General features: G+C 36.4%; 1 protein-coding gene across 1 annotated transcript in view; it reads left to right on the top strand.

Annotated features, from left to right (window-relative positions):
• The window catches only part of DENND4A (DENN/MADD domain containing 4A), a 139,404-nt gene that overhangs the window by 52,833 nt on the left and 64,247 nt on the right, over positions 1-22,324 (top strand). The window contains exons 7-13 of the mRNA XM_011969323.1: positions 1,730-1,968; positions 5,887-5,953; positions 7,023-7,081; positions 9,027-9,171; positions 9,453-9,628; positions 16,032-16,132; positions 20,849-21,067. Coding sequence (XP_011824713.1) covers positions 1,730-1,968; positions 5,887-5,953; positions 7,023-7,081; positions 9,027-9,171; positions 9,453-9,628; positions 16,032-16,132; positions 20,849-21,067 — 1,006 coding nt within the window. The remainder of the gene's footprint in view (positions 1-1,729; positions 1,969-5,886; positions 5,954-7,022; positions 7,082-9,026; positions 9,172-9,452; positions 9,629-16,031; positions 16,133-20,848; positions 21,068-22,324) is intronic.

The following is a 22,324-nucleotide window of genomic DNA, read 5'->3' as shown; positions in this document are numbered from 1 at the left end:
TTTGTCCAAAGTCACAGAGATATTAGTGGCAGAAGCAACAACCACTTACATCCCTCAGTTTATCTTTTTGTCTTTGTAGCTGTCTAGTGATAATATCTAGTTGACTTTAAGGGCTTTATGGCCAGGGAACCTATTTTCTGTTCCTAGTTCCACAAAATGAGGTACAAGGTTCTTCCTGGAATGTATTCAGTGGAAGATGCCTGGACCGTTTTCCTAATGTGAAATCATAGGCAACTTAAAACTCTATCTTCATATAATCTGGTGTTATTTAGAAGCTGAGCTTGAGTTGGTACTATTGCTAAGACATTGTAAATATGTGACTCTTCTATTTTTATGAGTAATTTTCCTGTATTTGTGCTAGAAGTTAACATATACTCCTATGGGATATGAATTTTAATGTGTAAAAGCACCCCTGAGGGAAAGTTATTGAGAGCTGATGAAGTAGATAGATGAAAATAAACCATATTGAAAATTTCAAAAGCTTAGTATGCTTTCTAAGGTAGTGTGGCCACAAACTGAATTTTTAGGAGTATGTTTGTGCATTTCTGTAGGATATCTTTTTCTTGTTAGCTTTAACATAGCCTTTATGGATGAAGCTTGATAAATATTAAGCAGTTAGTTAATAGTTACAATGTTCAAGGATTAAAATCTCTATGAATCCTACCAAAGTATTCACTGTTATTACATACATGTCATGCTTTGGCATTCCAAATGTGTGAAATAACAAAGCATTTTATCATCATTGAACTAGTAAGTACCTAAATTCAAGAGATGATGACTTAATATTTATTGTTGTTTTTATAGGCCTAATTTGTAGATATCCTCAAGAAGATTATGAGTCATTCTCACTACCAGAATCCGTTCCTCTATTTTGTTTACCAATGGGAGCAACCATTGAATGTTGGCCATCAAATAGCAAATACCCTCTCCCTGTATTTTCTACATTTGTTTTAACTGGAGCCTCAGCTGAAAAGGTATGTGTTTGACAATTTGTATCTGCAAATTTCTTGTACATTTTCAAGTTTTCTATAATGCAAAGAATAGTAGGGGAAAAACTGATTAAATTGAATGCATTATGCATACTTTTCCACTTGATTAAAATAACTGTATCCAGGGACAGGAAAAGAGAATTTTTATTCAGTCCCATCCACCTAAATGCTTTTTTGTGATTGTAGTGAAACATTTTTTCATTATCAAATGATGATCCTTCATTGGTTCACTTTCTGTGATAAAGAAGCTTTGAAAGTAACATTATTAAATATATAATGCAGTTTAGAATTATAGACATGATAGTTGGCAGGGACCTTAGAAATTATCAAGTCTAACGTCCTCATTTTATGGATAGGAAAATTGATGTCCCGAGAAATTCAATGAATTGCCCAACGCTGGAATTTGTATTTCCTTATCTAAATTTTCATCTCACTTTCTACCAAGTAATTAATTTTCATTTTCTTCTAGAGAATATTGATAAAATTGCTTCCACTCTTTATAAAACAAATAAATTTAATCAAAATAACCTTTTCTTTCAATAGTAAGGAGACATGAGAATAGCACTATATAGTTCTTAGATACATCAAGAAAGCAGGAGGGGTGTCTCTTCATCACTGTGTTCCTAATACCTGGCCTCTCACCTGGCTCATAGCAAGCATTTTATTAAATATTTAACTGATGATGTCATTTGGATATATGATACAAAGTATATTTACTGGATATATTACTTGTTTTGCAGGTTTATGGTGCTGCTATTCAGTTTTATGAACCATACTCTGAGGAGAATCTCACAGAAAAACAGAGACTTCTTTTGGGTTTAACATCAGCAGATGGGAAGTCTGATAGTTCCAAAACAATTCATACTAACAAATGCATCTGTCTTCTTTCTCACTGGCCTTTTTTTGATGCATTCAGGAAGTTTCTGACTTTTCTGTATCGTTATTCCATCTCTGGGCCTCATGTCCTTCCAATTGAGAAGTAAGTTAAGTGTTCTTGGTTCAACATTTGACAGATCTTTCCATTATGTGGAAAATTTGTGTTGGCAACTGGGTAAATTTTGTATGGATACTAGATTTCTCAAGAGTTATTTGAAAAAAATGGTTTATTTCAGTCAGGTAATATTTCTCCATTGTGTGTTTGTGGTCTTGTTATTTAAAATAATTTTGTCTCCAATGAGATGAAATTAATGTTTCTTTTTTTTAATGCTCTTGTAAAGTTTAGAGATCCTAATCTGGACAAATGCTGAACATTTTTTACTAATTTTTAAATTCTTATTTTACATATACTTTAAATTTATTATGAACCTTTAAAAATGTTTCTTACTGGGGCTGGGTGCAATAGCTCACACCCATAATTTCAGCACTTTGGGAAGCCAAGGCAGGCAGATTGCTTGAGTCCAGTAGTTTAAGACCAGCCTGAGCAACATGGCAAAACCCTGTCTCTACAAAACTACAGAAATTAGTTGGACATGGCCCATGCCTGTAGTCCCAGCTGCTTGGGAGGCCAAGGCATGAGAATCACTTGAACCTGGGAAACGGAGGTTGCAGTAAGCCATGATGATGCCACTGCACTCCAGCCTGGGTGACAGAGGGAGACCCTGTCTCAAAAAAAAAAAAAAAAAAAAAATTCCTTACCGTATTTACATATAATGAATGTACAGGAAAAATTAGATGAATGCATTTTTTTTCTTTGGCAATATACCCAGTAATGGAATCGCCAGGTCTATTTATTTTAAAGATAACAAACCCATTACATGTTAATATAAATGTCTTTTTTGAAAAATAACTTTTCCAAAACTAAAAAAACTTTAGTGAGCAGAAGGGCATTGTTTTACATTTTTGCAAATCTCTAATGTCTAGCTTAATTGAACATAGCCGGGCTTCCATATATGGTTCTGCATTCAATCTGTTGCAGTAGTTGTTTTGGTTGAAATATACAAAGAAGGCCTGGCCTCCCACAGATATGTAGATAGAAAAGGGAGGGATTTTGAATAATATTTTCAGAAAGTTTTGGATATTCTTTTTTTTTGACGCTGCACCAAGCTTGACAAATGTTGGTTTCTTACAAGTTATTTGCAATCTAAAACTGTAGTAGTGAACTTTGTCAGTTACATTAAAATCTATTGGTCTGGCCAGGTGTGGTGGCTCACACCTGTAATCCCAACACTCTGGAAGGCTAGGGCAGGAGGTCAGGAGTTCAAGACCAGCCTGGCCAACATGGTGAAACCCTGTCTCTACTAAAAAAAAAGAAATACAAAAACCAACTGTGGTTGCTGGTGCCTGTAGTCCCATCTACTCTGGAGGCTGAGGCAAGGAGAATTGCTTAAACCCAGGAGGCAGAGGTTGCAGTGAGCCAAGATCATGCCACTGCACTCCAGCCTGGGCGACAGAGCAAAACTCTGTCTCCAAAAAAAAAAAAAAAAAAAAAAAAAAATCTGTCGGTCTGTTTGACTCTTTGGGGGAACTTCCAGTTATGCATTATTTTGTAGCATTGTGCATTGGTCATTTGGAAAATGCTGATTTGCCAAGTTAAGCACATCTTCCAAATGTAGACACATGTTATTATTAATATTAAAAAATCACATTTGTTAATATCACCACCTATCTTAGAAAAGTTTTTGAGCATTAGGAAGCTTTCAGGCTCATGGTGCAGAATTCTAATTTCCACTTGAAAGTTTGTATTTAATTATTGGCAAATACTGCCAGTAGCTGGGATTACAGGCGTGTGCCACCACACCTGTCTAATTTTGTATTTTTGGTAGAGATGGGGTTTTGCCATGTTGCTCAGGCTGGTCTCGAACTTCTGACCTCAGGTGAAACACCTGCCTTGGCCTCCCAGAATGCTGGGATTACAGGTGTGAGCCACCGCACCTGGCCTGTCAGTCATCTTTCAAACAAAAATTGCACTCTGTGGGAGAAAACCAGCAAGTTCACTCACAACTTAGTTGTACAAGTGCATTTCCAAAATCAAGACAACCATTGTACTTCTGTATGCAACAGAAGTTCTTTATGTGTAGTTTCCCTTTCATCATACAGAATTTTAAAAATGTACACTACAGCCAAAACTTAATACAATTAGTAATATTTACTGCTAATGTTGACACTCTTACTGCAAGTGTATAGTAGTAAAGAATATAGCAACTACTAGTACATTTTGGTGCCACTGCCTTGATTCATAGTAAGTCACCAGCAGTTTTACCCACAATGCTCTTGCACTGTCAGTGCAAATGTCAACATTGTGCAAAAAGCAAATGACATCATATAATTTTTTGTTTGCTTGTTTTTTTCTTTTTTTTTTTTTTTTTTGTTTTTTGACACAGAGTCTTGTTCTGTCACCTAGGCTGGACTACAGTGATGTGATCTCAGCTCACTGCAACCTCTGCCTGTTGGGCTTAAGTGATTCTCATGCCTCAGTCTCCTGAGTAGCTGGAATTACAGACATGCACCACCACATCTGGCTAATTTTTGTATTTTTGGTAGAGACAGGGTTTTACCATGCTGGCCAGGCTGGTCTCAAACTCCTGACCTCAAGTGATCTGCCCACCTTGACCTCCCAAAGTGCTGAGATTACAGGTGTGAGCCATCGCGCCTTGCCTGTTTTTGTTTATGAATCAGCGTCTCACTCTGTTGCCCAGGCTGGAGATCAGTGGCATGATCATGGCTCACTGCAGCCCGGACTTCCTGGGCTCAAGCCATCCTCCCACCTCAGCCCCTCCAAGTAGCTGGGACTACAGGCGCATGCCACCATGCCTGGCTCATTTTTGTATTTTTTGTAGAGACAGTGTTTCACCACGTTGCCTAGGCTGGTCTTAAACTCCTAGGCTCAATCAGTTCACCCGCCTCAGCCCCTCAAAGTGCTGGGATTACCACACTTGGCCAACATCATATTGTTATTATAAAAATAGTTGTGACCTTGCAGATCTTCCCTGAATGGATCTTGAATATCTTTAGGGGTTTGTGGATCACACTTTGTTTTCTGCTGTTCTAACTACTTCATAATTCAAGCAGATGTATATGCTGTGGTATTCATTCCCCGCTTAATGTTTGTTTAGATTATGAGTACTTTAATGGTAGACATTGGTGGCTTTATGCCTTTTATACATATCCTATCATGTCTGTTGGTGTGTTTTTATATAGTAAACAGGCAAAACATATTTGTAAATTAATAAATTTCTAGTATTGTCTATCTAGTTGAAATTTTCTTTGTTCTGAAACCAAGATGATTTTGAAATAATGTTTTAAAAAAAAATACAAACATTCAGACTGGAACAAAAATTTAAAAAATAATTCAGAAATAAAATAGCTTATTCTTCCCCAGGAAAGATTTTTCACTGTGGTCGCTTTTTTTCTGTTCCATAGTGTTAAAAACAAAATCCATAGATCTAGCTTTTTATCTGTCTTATTCTGGGGGAAAAAACCCTACAAAATCATTAATATAATTTTTAACGTATTGTTAATAGAAAGAATACTGTTCATTTTTTAGAAGCTATTAAGCGGTTTCATTTTTTTCTGGAGCACCTTAAGTGTTTGTTGTATATAAAATATGAGCAATTCACTAAAAAGCATATTGTAAATGTAAGAATTTACTTTTTGGGTAATTTCCACATCACTGATATGTCACATATTATCTAGGTAAAAGTTAAACAGACTTTTAAGACAGTGATAACAAATGTTGTTGAAGTGAATACCTATTAATGTGAAAAGTCACTGGGTTTAAGCAGAAGCAACTTTAATGGGATGAATGATTTTTGATTGTTCACTTGTTTTCATAGTATTGGGGATTTCAAAATAATAGGTACACAGGGTTTTGACTCAACTTGAACTTGTGGAGACATGTTGACCTTTATATCATATGGCATTCACTTTGGAATCACTTACATTTTTGTTTGTTTTCAAGGCATATTTCTCATTTTATGCATAAAGTTCCTTTTCCATCTCCTCAGAGACCACGGATTTTAGTTCAGGTGAGGTTTTTATGTTTTTGATTGGGGGACCTATGAGTTGTTATTGGCTCTGTCAAAATGTAACATAAGAATAACAATTTTGAATGAGGAAAAAAACCTAATGAGATTTAGAGAGAACCAGATACTATTCCCCATTGTAGTTTGGGCCCTTAATGTTTTATTGACTCCTCCCAGACATCTCCTGCTTTTCTTAGAGAAAGCGTTCAAGAATTAAAGAAGTGGGTTGAAGTAGACATTTTGAATACACAGAAAGGAACTTTTTTCCCCTAAATTTGTTGTAGGTATTTGAAAGTTTGTGCCTTTGGCAATCATATAATAAGTTAAATGTATTAGAATAGATATAAGGAAAAGTTATGTTTGCATAAATTTCAAAACATAGATAAGAGTAATTACATTATTATATTAATACAGATAAAATATCTAAAAAATATTATTTTGAACTTTATATTCAGTCTGAATATCCACATGTCATTTCTGTCTTGTTTCCTGGTATTTAGTGTAAGAAAATACATAGCACATTCAGTTTAAATAACACACAAAAGATTGTTTTATGGTGGAAGTTAACAAACTTTTTTGGTTATTGGTCATACAGTAAATATTTTGGTCTTTACTGATCATCTGATCTCTGTCACAACTATTCAGCTCTGCTGTTACAGCACAAGAGCAGCTAGGTAATATGTAAAGAATGAGCATGCCTATATTTCAGTAAAACTTTATTTACAAAAACAGGCAATCTATGGATTTGTCATGTAGGCCATAGGTTTTTTGACCCTGGTATTTTGGTGTTAAATGAATAATTTAGTCTTTCAGTGTGAATTTGTTAAAATGGCATCAGGGAAACCATTGAGGACAGAAGAAAAGAGGATTCACAGTAAGAAGAGTTAGTAGTTGGAAGGGGTCAGGAGCTGTTTTTTAAGATCTTAGTAAGTGATATAAATTGTTCTGATACTGGTAAATGGATATAGTGAAACTTCATGGGCATAATCATTATTCTAATATTTTTAACAGAAAGTGATGTTTTAAAGTTCATCTTTATGTTTCAAATTCTTTATTTTAAATCTTCTTCCAGTTATCACCACATGATAATCTAATTCTCAGTCAGCCTGTGTCTTCACCTCTTCCACTAAGGCAAGTAAAACCTCATTTCTATTTATTTTTCTCTCAATCTAGCATAACATTCAAATATTTTCTTTTTCCTAGCTAAAATTTCAAATGTTGATGGGAATACTTCTCACTGAACTACTACTACTCTAAATTTCTTTTACTTAATGTTTGGGTTGCAGTTATTAACTAAAAAAAGGAAATTTTTATAATAGTGTTTTGTATTTTGTGTATCTATTATCATCAAGTACCTACTATTGTGTAAGTGTGTGTGTGTGGTGTGTTTATATATGTAGATGATGAGAACAATTAATTTGAACTTTAACTAAACTCTGAAGAACATTCAAATGCAATTAATTTTTTCTTTTTAAAATGCAATTAATTTCCAAAAGAAAAAAAAGTGGTTCTAATTACTAAATTGTAGAATAGGACAATGTATTTTCTTACCTTAAAAGTTCAGAGAAATTATTAAGTATGTTTTCTCTACAGTATCCTTTCTTGAAAGTTGATTAGCTGTGTAATTTTTTCATCAGAGAAATGGTTACAGTTTGATTAAGTTGTACAGCAGATACCTAAGGGAGAGCAGCTGCCATCTTTGACATTAATTTTGTAAGAATTGCAGATTATTTCATCACTAGCTCTCAGCGCAGAGTGACAAATGTTTTAACCTTTGTTTGAGCTGAAAATAAACTAGAAACAATGACTGAGACTATGTATGTTACTCTAAATTACGTAAAGGACTTTTTTAGGTAACAGCTTTATTGAGTTATAATTCACATATCATATAATTCACCCAATTAAAGTGTATGATTCAATAGTTATATTCACAGAGTTCTGCAGCTATCACTGTAATAAATTTTAGAACATTTTCATCACCCTAGAAAGAAACTCTTTACCCTTCAGCAGTTAACTTCCTTAATTCCTCCCATCTCTAACATACATATACCCCTCTCCAGCCCTAGTCAACCACTAATCTACATTGCGTTGCTGTAGATCTGTCTATACTGGACATTTCATATAAATGGAATCATACAATATGTAGTCTGGCTTCTTTGACTTAATGTTTTCAAGGTCTGTCTATGTTGCCTCATGCATCAGTACTTTTTATTGCTGAATAATATTTCATTGTATGGATATATGTTTTATTATCTGTTTATCAGTTGATAGACATTTGGGATAGTTCCACATTTTGGCTACTATGAACTTACCCCAATTTTTTTGTGGACATATGTTTTCGTTTCACCAAGAGGCTTTTGTTACTAGTTTTGCTTTATTTAAAAGATTATTCCAGTGAAACTAGTTGTTTAGCATTATATAAACAAAATACTTGCTGGCTTACTGAACTATTTACTTTGTCAGTTCAGTATTTTGTTACTATATAGAAGGCCTAAGTTTATTGTTTTCATTATTAACTTGCTTTGTATGTGTATCTCATTATTTTGTACCTCTTGATTTCCTATTACTATTATCATTACAGTAGTAAAGATTATTCATAAAATTAAGTTTTAATGTGTATTTACCTTAAGGGAAGTGGGCCTGTAAGTCATATGGTTTTTCTGATAATTACAGTGGAAGATAGATCATGTCCAAAAAACTTCCATTTAAGGATTTGCTTTCAATCAAAGCATCCCTTTTATAAATTGCATTCTTTATTTGGACATTATGTACGTGACAAATCTTTTTACATGAAATGAAGCAGATGACTTTTCGTTTTCCATATTGGATACAGTACAAAAGAATGATTTTGGAATCTCCCAGAACTGCATTGTTTTCATAGTGTGTTTGTGATGCAGTGTTTTCCCTGCATCATAGCAGCAATCATGTTTAATGGTGAATATATAATACAAATTGTACCCTAATCAACATATATAATACAAATCCTACTCTAATCAACTACTTTTGCCCATTGTTTTAGATAATGAGGTGTTTGGATGATTATTTTATAATTATATATTTTTGTTTGGATTGACAGTGGTGGCAAGTTTTCAACACTACTCCAGAATTTAGGCCCTGAAAATGCTGTGACACTACTGGTGTTTGCAGTAACAGAACATAAAATTCTTATCCATTCCCTACGGCCATCCGTGCTTACTAGTGTGACAGAAGCATTAGTGTCTGTGAGTATCAGTTTCTTATTGGCAGTCAATTTAGTTTAAATTTAGTTTATTTATATAACTTAAAGTCATTTTAATGCTTAACTAAAATTCAGAGAGTAATGAATTTGTGTTTTTTGAAAGCAGTTTTGATTTCCTGACCATTAACTGTAGTTACAATTATTTAATTCATTATCAGGCATTAGACTTTAGGTAATACTTAAAAGACAGTTTTTTGTGTGTGCTGATAAATTATGCTTAAGTGTCAAAAAGGTAAATGCTCTCCTATCTTTTGTTTATCCAAGATGATTTTCCCTTTCCACTGGCCATGCCCGTATGTTCCTCTCTGCCCACTGGCTTTAGCAGATGTCTTGAGTGCACCATGTCCATTCATAGTAGGGATTGATTCAAGATACTTTGATCTCTATGATCCTCCACCAGATGTCAGTTGTGTTGATGTAGATACCAACACTATTTCTCAGTAAGTACATTTTAGTGATTCTACATCTATATTTTACAACTTTGTAGCATATGTATGTAACTGTATATTTTATGATTGTTAACGAGGGTTCTTTTAAGATATATTGTATTCCTTGTTATGTGGGGTAATCACCATCTTTGAATCAGACCTTATTATGCATCAGTGGAGTAGATTTAGAGTATTAAAGAAGGTTTTATTGGAAAGACTATACATTTTATCCTCAGGCTTTCAATATTTAAGAAACATTTTAATGTTAGGCTTGCTTAGAAATTTAGCCAAAGGGAGCTGGGCACAGTAGCTCACGCCTGTACTCCTAGCACTTTGGGAGGCCGAGGTGATCAGATCACCTGAGGTCAGGAGTTCAAGACCAGCCTGACCAACAAAGAGAAACCCCATCTCTACTAAAAATACAAAATTAGCTGAGCGTGATGGCGCATGCCTGTAATCCCAGCTACTCGGGAGGCTGAGGCAGGAGAATTGCTTGAACCCGGGAGGCAGAGGTTGTGGTGAGCTGAGATCACACCACTGCACTCCAGCCTGGGCAACAACAGTGAAACTCCGTCTCACAAAAAAATTAAAAAAAGAAAGAAAAAGAAAAAGAAATTTAGCCAAAGGGAAATTGAGGTTAGAAATAGAAAAAGTTTATTTCCCTTTAATGATATGAGTATAGGTGAAATCACAAATTGAATTAAAACACCATTCTTTAATATTTCAATCCTATTTCTAGTCTTTTATAATACTATTAGAATACTTAAATATAGGCTGGGCATGGTGGCTGATGCCTGTAATCCCAGCACTTTGGGAAGCCAAGGCAGGCGGATCACTTGAGGTCAGGAGTTCGAGACCAGCCTGGCCAACATGATGAAACCATGTCTCTACTAAAAATACAAAAATTAGCTGGACATGGTGGCAGGTGCCTGTATTCCCAGCTACTCGGGAGACTGAGGCAGGAGAATCGCTTGAACCCGGGAGGCGGAGGTTGCAGTGAGCTGAGATTGCACCACTGCACTCTGGCCTGGGCGACAGAGGGAGACTCCGTCTCAAAAAAAAAAAAAAAAAAATCATAGTAAAATAAATGCTGTAACATTTTAAAGTAACTGTAAAATTATACATAATTTCATTATCTTTACACCCTAGGGATGCAAGGATTTTATGTTTTCATCTCTTTGCATTGAAATTATATGTAAGTTATAGCTATTGGAACTATTTTTAAAGCCTTTTTATAATTCAGCATTGTTTTGTGTCCCTTATTTTCCATACTTAATCTATTCAGGGAAGAGGAAATTGATGCACTGTCCACATTGAACCCACAGGACATGCTTATAATAACTATGATTTAGTCTAATAAAGCCCCAAAGCTGGTACAGCTTTTACACTTAAATATGTAAATGTGAAGTAGGTTTTTCTCCCTTTTTTTAAAGAAATGGGGTCTCACTCTGTCAATCAGGCTGGAGTGCAGTAGCATGATCATACCTCACTGCCAAATTTCTGGGATCAAGCAATCCTCTTGCCTCAGCCTCCCAGGTAGCTAGGACTACAGGTGTGTACCACCAGGCCTGGCCACTTTTTTTTTTTTTTGAGACAGAGTCTTGCTTTGTCACCCAGGCTTGAGTGCAGTGGTGCAATCTCGGCTCACTGCAAGCTCTGCCTCCTGGGTTCACACCATTCTCCTACCTCAGCCTCCCAAGTAGCTGGGACTACAGGCATCCGCCACCACGCCCGGCTAATTTTTTTGTATTTTTAGTAGAGACAGGGTTTCACCATGTTAGCAAGGATGGTCTTGATCTCCTGACCTTGTGATCCACCTGCCTCAGCCTCCCAACGTGCTGGGATTATAGGTGTGAGCTACCATGCCCGGCCATACCTGGCTAATTTTTTTTTTAAATTTTTTTGTAGAGAAGGGGTCTTGCAGTGTTGTCCCAGCTGGTTTGGAACTCCTGACCTCAGGTTATCCTCCTCCCTTGGCCTCTCAAAGCATTGGGATTATAGGCATGAGCCACCACACCCAGTTTTTCTCCATTTTTAAATAAGAGCTTTTTATCTTAAAGCTTTTTTTGAAAAAAATTTTATTTTTTATTTTTCTGAGATGATGTCTCATTCTGTCACCCAGGCTCAGGTGCAGTGGCGTGATTTCAGCTCACTGCAACCTCTTCCTCCCAGGTTCTAGTGATTCTTCTGCCTCAGCCTCTCAAGTAGCTGAGACTACAGGTGCACGCCACCTGGCTAATTTTTGTATTCTTAGTAGAGATGGGTTTTCACTGTGTTGGCCAGGCTGGTCTCAAACTCCTGGCCTCAGGTGATCTGCCTGCCTCAGCCTCCCGAAGGGTTGAGACAGCCTAAAGCTTTTCGATTTAATTATGAAACCTTAGATTAGTTATCAGTCTTGTCATATGTCGAAACCTCAAGTGCCTAAACCATTAGAAAAGTTTAGCAGAAAATGAATATTCTCTTATAAAGCATGCATACTGTCAAAAAGTTTTTATTCATTGAAAGCCTAACCAAGAAAATATGAAATATATTTTATGCATAAAAGCCCTTTTACATATGGCATCAATAGATTCAATGGTTCTTTACCATCAACATTTCATTCTTTACCAGAACTGTTTAATACTTTCAAATACTAAAGTAATATAACTTTTCCTTGCCAGTTTAATGTTACATGATATAATATTTTTTAATTGAAATTAACAGTGGTAAGAGTGTATACTGATACTGTTTTTATTATGGTAATAAGTTGTATTTCCCCCCTTATAATGTCTCTTAATTTGTTAAAAGAATTTTCGCATCTGAGTGTGGTGACTCATACCTGTAATCTCCACACGTTGGGAGGCTGAGGCAGGAGGATCACTTGAGGCCAGAAGAGACCCCATTTATACAAAAAATTTAAAAATTAGAAGAATTTTGTCTTCCTACTTACTCTTTCTTTCTTTCTTTCTTTCTTTCTTTCTTTCTTTCTTTCTTTCTTTCTTTCTTTCTTTCTTTCTTTTCTTTCAGGTTGCTGAGGTCTGAACTCTTTTCTTTCTGCTTTGATCACTAATGAGTTAAAGAATCAGAGAAACATGAGTTGTTTGTGCTCATGAATTCTTGACATTATCACCCTCCAAACGGGTGGAGGACTAGACTAGCGAACTGACAGCTTTCTACTTTCCTTCAATTAGAATTTCTGAAGCCCCAGCCTGAAATTTGAAAGAAAAACAAATCCCAAGTGTGGAATTTTTGGTTTCTTTTTCCCTTACCTGTCTGTCTTAAGTATATATAATACAGACTATGTTTTAAATATTAAGAAATTTCTGAAGAAAGGGAAAGAAATTAATATATATGTACTAAGTGTAAAGCTACATATGTAGCCTAAGTTATCTCATGTGATTCTCCATACTTTGTGAGGTAGTTCTTTTTTTTTTTGGAAGCAGAGTCTCGCTCTGTCACCCAGGCTGGAGTGCAGTGGCGCAATCTTGGCTCACTGCAAGCTCCGCCTCCCAGGTTTATGCCATTCTCCTGCCTTAGCCTCTCAAGTAGCTGGGACCACAGGCGCCCACCACCATGCCCAGCTAATTTTTTGTATTTTTTAGTAGAGATGGGGTTTCACCGTGTTAGCCAGGGTGGTCTCGATCTCCTGACCTCGTGATCCGCCCGCCTCAGCCTCCCAAAATGCTGGGATTACAGGCGTGAGCCACTGTGCCCAGCAGAGGTAGTTCTTCTTAACTCTTCTGACAAATGGGGAAACCAAAGCTTAGATTTTTAAGCGGCTTACCAAAGGGCACATAGCTTATACTGTCAGAACTGGGTTTTAAAGCCATTACTGTTTGACTCCAAAACTAATGCTTTCTGCCACTAATTATTGGGTAGCTATGTAATATGTGTATGTCATAAAATAATATAGTAATCTTGTAAGTGGAAGTCATCGTGAGTATACATTTACTCATAAGATGATCTTTCTTATAAGAAGATGATCATAGACCAAACTCAAGTACTTCAAAAATTTCCCTTACGGCTGGGCACAGTGGCTCATGCTTGTAATCCCAGCACTTTGGGAGGCCGAAGCAGGCGGATCATGAGGTCAGGAGATCGAGACCACCCTGGCTAACCAGTGAAACCCCATCTCTACTAAAAATACAAAACATTAGCGGGGGGCGGTGGCGGATGCCTGTAGTCCCAGCTACTCGGGAGGCTGAGGCAGGAGAATGGCATGAACCCCGGAGGTAGAACTTGTAGTAGGCCGAGATCGCGCCACCGCACTCCAGCTTGGGCAACAGGGCAAGACTCCATCTCAAAAAAAAAAAAAATGCCCTTACCCAGCCAAGTTTTAGAGCGAAGATATCAAGAACAAGAGGCGGAAATTATGGCAATAACAGTAATTAGATGTGATCAGATGATACCAAGATGTTGGTCATTCATTTACGCCACAAACATATCCTGAGTGCCCTTTTTTGCTAGGCACTGGGAATAAAATGGCAAACCACATATTCTCCTTTCTTTTAAGACACTCGTAATTAAGTCTAGCAAGACAGGCACTATGCAGTGAATGGTAAGACACAGTGGGAAAACTGTGTTACTGAGTTTCATCAAGAAAATAATTTGAGAAGTGTTTCTACATTGCGTTCTTACTATAACAGAGGAACCTGTTGGTCACATTGTAAATGTAATCACACCTTCACAGCAGGACATCTGCAGTTTGACTCTGCCCTATCTTTATTTTTATTCTCATTTGTAGAAAGATAGAGGGGACAAATTCTAAGACAGTCATTTTTGTTTAGCTTAATCTTTCTTATCCCACTCTTTTTTTTTGTTTACTTTTCAAAGTGATATTTGCCCTTTTTTGTTCTGTAGGAAGTTTAGGGAATATAAAAAGTTCAGCAAGTTCCACTACACACCTGTGTTATGTTGTTCTGTGGTGGTTAGAATATGAGTGTTTTACTTTTCTTTTCTTTTTCTATACATTGTTCAAGTTTTCTAAAATGAATATTCATTGCTTTTGAAATAAAAAAACTGATTCAATAAAAAGTAGAGTCATCTGGGCACAGTGCCTCTTGCCTGTAATCCTAACACTTTGAGAGGCAGAGGCCAGGAGGATTTCTTAAGGTGTGGAGTTCAAGACCAGCCTGGGCAACAAAGCAAGACCTCATCTCTACAAAATAAAAATTAGCAGGCTGTAGGGGTGCGCACCTGTAGTCTCAGCTGCTTGGGAGGCTGAGGCAGGAGGACCACTTGAGCCTGGGACTGCAGTGAGCCGTGATCATGCCACTGCACTCCATCCTTGGTGACAGAATGAGACGTTGTCTTTTCTTTTTTTTTTTAAGTGGAGTCATTAAAGCTATCTTTAAGTCCAAATGCTTCGCAATGCTTTATCACCATGCTCTTTTCTACTCCTACCCCGTGTATGGTTTAGAGACCAACTGTGTTGTAATAGCTATAATAAAGGAGATTATGGGAGCCTGTCCCAGAAACAAAGATACAATAGTTCTTCCCTTACCCGTAGTTTGGCTTTCCATGGTTTCAGTTATCTGTGGCCAACTGCAGTCTGAAAGTACGTAAGTACAATACAATCAGTTATTTTGAGAGAGAGAGCCCACGTTCACATAACGTTTATATAAAGTATATTGTTATAATTCTATTTTATTATAAATTATTGTTATTGATCTCTTACTATTCCTAATTTATAAATTGAACTTTATCATAGGTATATATGCTTGGGAAAAAACGTAGTAAAAATGGGGTTCAGAACTGTCTGTGATTTCAAGCATTCACTGGGGGTCTTGGAATGTATCCACTACAGATAAGGGGGAAACTGCTTTATCATTTTTTAACAGATATCCTCTTTTATAGTTATATAAGTATTTCACAATGTACTTTATTCAAGTAATTTAATATTATAGGTTATTTCTTTTTTGAAAGAAACAAAAATGATCCTTACTTATGCTCTTAGGAAACTAAGAAACTAAGTATTTAAATATACCAAAGTATTTTGATAAGCTCTGTGGATCATGAGTTTACTGAAAGTTTTTGTAGTGCTTTTTCTTACAGTATGTAAGAAAAAAACTTGTAGGATTTTTCTAATATTTAGGTGTCTAAGCACACTTAAGTGGAGATTAAGAGTAAAGATCACCACATTAAGCTTTATGGTGATTAGCAAGATTCCAAAGCAACTGGAATTTACTCAGTATAAATATAAATTTGTGAGCTATATTTAATACAAGGTTCTACCCTCATACAAATTAATTTTTAAATATTCAACATGCCAGTTTACCCCATAGGATTTTTCTCTTGTTAATGCAAATATTTTGTATGTATTTCATTCTTCATTCAATGTGTTTAATCTTTTCCTATTTTTATATATAACAGATATATACCTTCCCCCTCCCAAAGACCATGTAACAAATATATTCCTGTTGTTATTTAATTTTAGAATTGGTGACAAGAAAAATGTAGCCTGGAAGATACTTCCAAAGAAGCCATGTAAAAATCTGATGAACACACTGAATAATTTGCATCAGCAATTGGCAAAATGTAAGTGGATAACTTCATTAAAGGAGGTAATTTAATCTGAAAAAGGGACTCCAATTACTTTGCCTTACTTATAAAAGAATAATATTTATTTTAACTAGCAGAAAGTGGTTTTACCATTTTAAAGGCAGATGATCATTAAAGCAAAATTTGTTAGAAGATGAATGAGAGATTTATAAAATATGTATTTTATATCTTCCAAATTTTTATAGAACCATCTTAGAATAACAACATTCAAAAGGATGTTAAGGTGGTTAATTTTACCATTACTGAAATACCATGAAAAAAATGTGGGGTTCCACCTTTATATTGTTTTTTTTTCCTCTTTTGAGACAGAGTCTTGCTTTGTCATCCAAATTGTAGTGCAGTGGCACAAACATGGCCCACTACAGCCTTGACCTCCTGGGCTCAAGTAGTATTCCCACTTCAGCCTCCTGAGTAGCTGGGACTGCAGACACGATGAGGCATTACGCCTGGTTAATTTTTTAATTTGTTATAGAGACAAATTATGTTGTCCTGGGCTCAAGCAGTTCTCCCTGTTCGATGTCTCAAAGTGCTGGGATTACAGGCATGAGCCACCGTGCCTGGCCTATTTTCTTCATACATAGAATAGAAAGTTAGTTTTGAAAATCTAAGACAAATGATGTAAACTACATTAGAAAATACTGATGATTTCAGTGGAGTAAGAGCTTTTCACCTTCAGTGGATCTTAATGCTGTGCTTATCTTTTTAAACATTTTTTAATTTTTTTGTGTGCCTATCTTAAAGTTTGAAAATCGAAGTTTGCCAATAGCATTAAGAAATTAATAAAATGAAAATTGATTAGGATGTCGAATATTTCTATTATATATAATAATATTTCTATTATATATAAGGATATATATAAGGATATATCTTGACCTGTCCAGAATTGCTGATGAGGAAAATTAAACCTTCATTTCTTTATCTAATCTTCTTGGTAGTATAGCAGATGACCCATTCAGAATCCATAACTTAATACTTATTATATAAAGTATGGTCAATAGTGATATGCAGTATTTGAGGTTCACATTTATGTATTAGGTAGAACATAAGCATAGGAGGTAGCCTACACCCTTGAGGATTCATCATAGTGTATAGTGTAGTTGGAAATAGACATGGATAAAAACAATATTTACAAAGTATACTTGATAACAAGTAGATAATTCCAAAGTAGCTCATAAGTATTGGGATATTAAACTAATGACATAAAACATAACAAAATTTTGCCTTATGGAACAAATAAATCATGCATGTAATATTATTTGTTACCTAGTTAATTGCTTTCTAAAAGTGTTTGCACTTCTTTTGAATAGCTGAAAAGCCCAACAGCTATTGTAGCAATATTTAAATATTATTAACATTGGCTGGGCAGGATGACTCAGGCCTATAATCCCAGCACTTTGGGAGGCTGAGGCAGGCAGATTGCTTGAGTCCAGCAGTTTGAGACCATCCTGGGCAACACGCTGAAACCTTGTCTCTACAAAAAGTACAAAAATTAGCTGGGCATGGTGGCAATGCACCTACTTGGGTAGCTGAAGTGGGAGATCACTTGAGCTTAGAAGGTCAAAGCTGCAGTGAGCCACGATCGTGCCACTGCACTCCAGTCTGGGTGACAGAGCAAGACCTGACTCAAATTATATATATATATATATATAGAGAGAGAGAGAGAGAGAGACAGAGAGAGAGAGAGAGAGAGAGAGAGAGTGTGTATGTGTGTATATATAAAGTAAATGAAATAGCCCGTTCAACTTTTATGAAAGGCAGAATCTCAGGGGTTGAAACTACAAACATTTAAATAATACTGATAATTAAGAACTGTATAACACTTTATAGCTTCAGAGCACATTCACACACATTCTTTTATGTTACAACTATGAGAATGAGGTTGAAGGAGGCATATAGTAGCTTCTCACAGATCATACAGTTAACAAGGATGAAGCTGGGATTAAAACCTAGGCTTTCTTGGCTGGGCGTAGTGGCTCACACCTGTAATCCCAGCACTTTGGGAGGCCAAGGCAGGTGGATCACCAGAGGTCAGGAGTTCGAGACCAGCCTGACCAACATAGTAAAACCTCGTCTCTACTAAAAATATAAAAATTAGCCAGACGTGGTGGTGCACTCTTGTTGTCCCAGCTACTTGGGAGGCTGAGGCTGGAGAATAGCTTGAACCTGGAAGGCAGAGATTGCAGTGAACCAAGATTGTGCCGCTGTACTCCAGCCTGGAAGACAGAGTGAGACTCCATCTCAAAACAAAAACAAAAACAAAAAAAACCGTAGGCTTTCTGGTTCCAATGCCTTACATTCTTCCAGTATTTTCACTTTTTTAGATAATAAGAACTCCTCCAAAAACTCTCGAAGATGATTAATTGTTCCTTATATTTTAAAATTTTGAAGTAATAACAAACTTTTTTTCCTGACCCTTTGACATTAGATGCTTCATGACATTTGAATAGAATGTATTTCCTACGAAGTACATTCTTTGACATCACTACAATGTAACCATGAAAATCAGGAAATTAACATCGAGCATTACTGTCATCCTAATCCTCAGACCACATTCAGGTTTTGCCAGTTATCATGATAATGTTCTTTTTATAACAAAAGGATCCAGTTCCAAATCAGGTTTTGTATGTAGTTTCAAGTCTCTTTATTTGCCTTTCCTCCTGAACAGTTCCTCAGATTCTCTGCCACCTTTGAAGATTATATTTACCATTGTAGAATTGTCCATGGTGTGGGTTTATCTGAGCATTCTCATAATAAATACAGGCCACCCATCTTTTTTTCTTTTTTTTGAGATAGGATGTCTCACTGTGTCACCCAGGCTGGAGTGCAGTGGTGCGATCACAGTTTATGGCAGCCACGAGCTCCCAGGCTCAAGTGATCCTCCCACCTCAGCCTCCTGAGAAGCTGGGACTACAGACACATGCCACCACACCCAGTTAATTTAAAAAAAATTTTTTTTTTGGTAGAGATGGGATCTCACTATATTGCCAGGCTGGTCTTGAACTTCTGGGCTCAAGTGATCCTCCCACTTCAGCCTCCATGCTAGTATTACAGATGTGAGCCACTGCACCTGGCCCAGGTCACACATCTTTGACAGGAATATCACAGAAGTGATGCTGTGCCTCTCTCATTGCGTCCTTGTGTCATATCGCACACTATTTTGTTTTGTCACATTATTGATGGAGATACTCACTTTGATCACTTAAGGTGGTGTCTACTAGACTTCTCTACTATAAAACTACATGTTTACTATCTAATGACTTTAGCATTGAATTGTCCAGGAAGAAGAATTGTTTTTTATATTTTAATCCTTGTGTGTTCTTCCTGTAGGTACTTGTATTAAAAAAAAAAAAAAAAAAAAAAAAGAGGAAAGAAGAACTGTTGCATTTGCCCTGTGCCCAATTTGCACAGGGTAAATGCAATAGTTCTTCTTTCCCTTTTTTTAAAGTCTGTTTTCAATAAGAAAGACACAAACATGAATGAATACAAGAGGGAATGTCACTGCCGCTTTGAAAAAGACATATCTGTAATATATAAAATATATATGTTTTATATATATTCATATGGAAAGAGTGTGAGAGCAAGTATGTGCACGTAACATGAAAAGTGGCTGGGCATGGTGCCTCATGCCTATAATCCCAGTACTTTGGAAGGCCGAGGCTGGTGGATCACCTGAGGTCAGGAGTTCGAGACTAGCCTCGCCAGCATGGTGAAACCCTGTCTCTACTAAAAATACAAAAATTAGCCAGGCATGGTAATGGGCACCTGTAATCCCAGCTACCCGGGAGGCTGAGGCAGGAGAATCTCTGGAGCCCCGGAGGTGGGGACTACAGTGAGCCAAGATCGTGCCACTGTACTCCAGCCTGGATGACAGACCGAGACTCTGTCTCAAAAAACAAACAAACCAGAACAAACAAACAAAACGTGCCAAGCTTTTGAGGGAAAGGGGAGCAATTTTTGAAAGAAATATTTTCATGTTTTCAAATGTACTAGTTTATGTATAGTCTTCAATGGTGAGAGAACAATGGAGACATTTCTATATGAAGATTTGAGAGATCTGGGTTTATGTTCCTTTCTTATTATTCTCTTTATTTCTGTGTCAGGTCATTTCCATTCTCAGGGCATGTGCAAAATGGTAGTGGTGTGGGAGGTATAGATGACATGGTTGTTCAGATTCTTTCTGAACAATGCCAATACTCGGTGAGCCTATGAATGATATGTATTCTGACATATATTTATAGTTGAGCAGCTTTCTGATATTCTGTTGCTTTCTGGGTTATAATCATTATTAACTTATATGTAGTTATTTTAGAACATGAACTTTAAAAAAATTTTTTGTAGAGACAGAATCTCTCTATGTTGCCCAGGCTAGTCTTGAACTCCTATCCTCAAGTGATCCTCCTGCCTTGGTCTAGGATTACAGGCTTGAGCTGCCATGGCTGGCCTGAACGTTTTTTTTTCCCTGATAATAGTGAGATAAGCAGAGGTAACTTTGTGTTTAATTTGGATAAAATTTACTCAACGGAGCCTACAAAATGCTATGGCAGGCTTTGCTAAGGTTTAAATGTGATTAAGTTATGTAAACAAAGAGTTGAGGTAGCTTGGGTCCTTTTGAAAACACAACAAAATTATACTGGTACTATCATGAGTGTTTTGTGAGTTCGGAGAAAACACTAACACTCTGTGTCTTCACAGTGCAGCAGAGACCGAGAGATGATGGACTAATGGATTTAGCAATGAATGACTATGATTTTAATTCTGGAAAGAGGTTGCACATGATAGATTTGGAAATCCAAGAGGCATTTTTGTTTTTCATGGCCTCTATTTTAAAAGGTTACAGATCATACTTAAGGCCAATAACACAAGCCCCATCTGAGACAGCCACAGATGCAGCCTCTCTCTTTGCCCTACAAGGTGAGTGATTGCATAGTTTTAAAGCTTTCATGTCATTGAGCTTAACTTTGTGATGACTCATTTGCCGTCTGTGTTAATAGCTCATATTTATGAGAATACATACCTGTTTTGAGGAGAACGTGAATACCAGCTTTGTTGGTTACCCATTTCCATAGGACTAGTTATTTTTCAGACATATTAGATATAATTCCATTAGCAGATATGCAGAAGATAAGTATAGAGCCTCCCAACCATATACCGACTGCATTTGTGTGTCACATATGTGTTGAGATACTGATACTTTCAGCTTTCAGAGCAGTAGGCAGTGTTGGGGATACAGAGGAACCCCTGGAATGGTCACCTCCAGGCGTGAATAACCTCATTTGTTTTATTTCAGTATACTTTACGAATATTTTCAAATATTGGGTACTTTACAAATATTTACAAGTATTTCCTATCTGTGCCATGAAGTAAAAAAAGTTGGGAAGTTCTGGAGTGCAACCAGTTTTATAATACATATTTATTTTCTTTTGTAGTATTTAACATTTGAAAGAGAAATTCATTTAATAAGTATATATTGAGTACCTCTGAATGCTAGGTACTGAATAGTGGTATGCAAAAGAGACATGGCCAAAAAAAAAAGTAAAAGATGAGAGTCATGGTTATTTCTCTCAGAGAGCTTATAGTCAAGAGGATAGGCGATTGGAAATAATGAGTGAACAACTTCAGTTCACAACCTCATATCACGGAAGGCTATTCTGAAGAAGTAACATCTGATCCATGATCTGAAAGATGAGTAGAAATTAGCCAGACAAAGGTAAAGTAGGAGAGTGTTTTAGGCAGAGAGAACAGTTTACACAGTCCCTGAGACTGGAAAGAGCTTGAATTCCTGGGCCTGAAAGAAGGCCCAAGTGCAGTGTAACTGAGCATAGTTAGTAAGGTGAAATCAGGAAATAAACCTTTTCTCTGTTTTCAATAAGTAAGACACAAACATGAATGAATACGAGGGAATGTTACTGCTGCTTTGAAAAAGCCATATATATATATATATATTTTATATATATATATAGTGTATATTTATATGGAATGTGAGAGCAAGTATGTGCATATAATATGCAAAGCTTTTGGGGGAAAAGAGAGCAATTTTCAAATGTACTAGTTTATAATATTCAAGATGGTGAGAGAACAATGGAGACAGTTCTGGATGAAGATTTGAGAGATCTGGGTTTATGTTCCTTTATTACTGTTCTCCTATTTCTTTGTCAGGTCATTTCCCCT

This window comes from Mandrillus leucophaeus, unplaced genomic scaffold (genome assembly GCF_000951045.1).
Source record: "Mandrillus leucophaeus isolate KB7577 unplaced genomic scaffold, Mleu.le_1.0 Scaffold12, whole genome shotgun sequence".
NCBI classification, from domain to species: Eukaryota; Metazoa; Chordata; class Mammalia; order Primates; family Cercopithecidae; genus Mandrillus; species Mandrillus leucophaeus.
The sequence above is the reverse complement of the archived record's forward strand: the minus strand, read 5'-3'. Positions and strand labels throughout refer to the sequence as shown.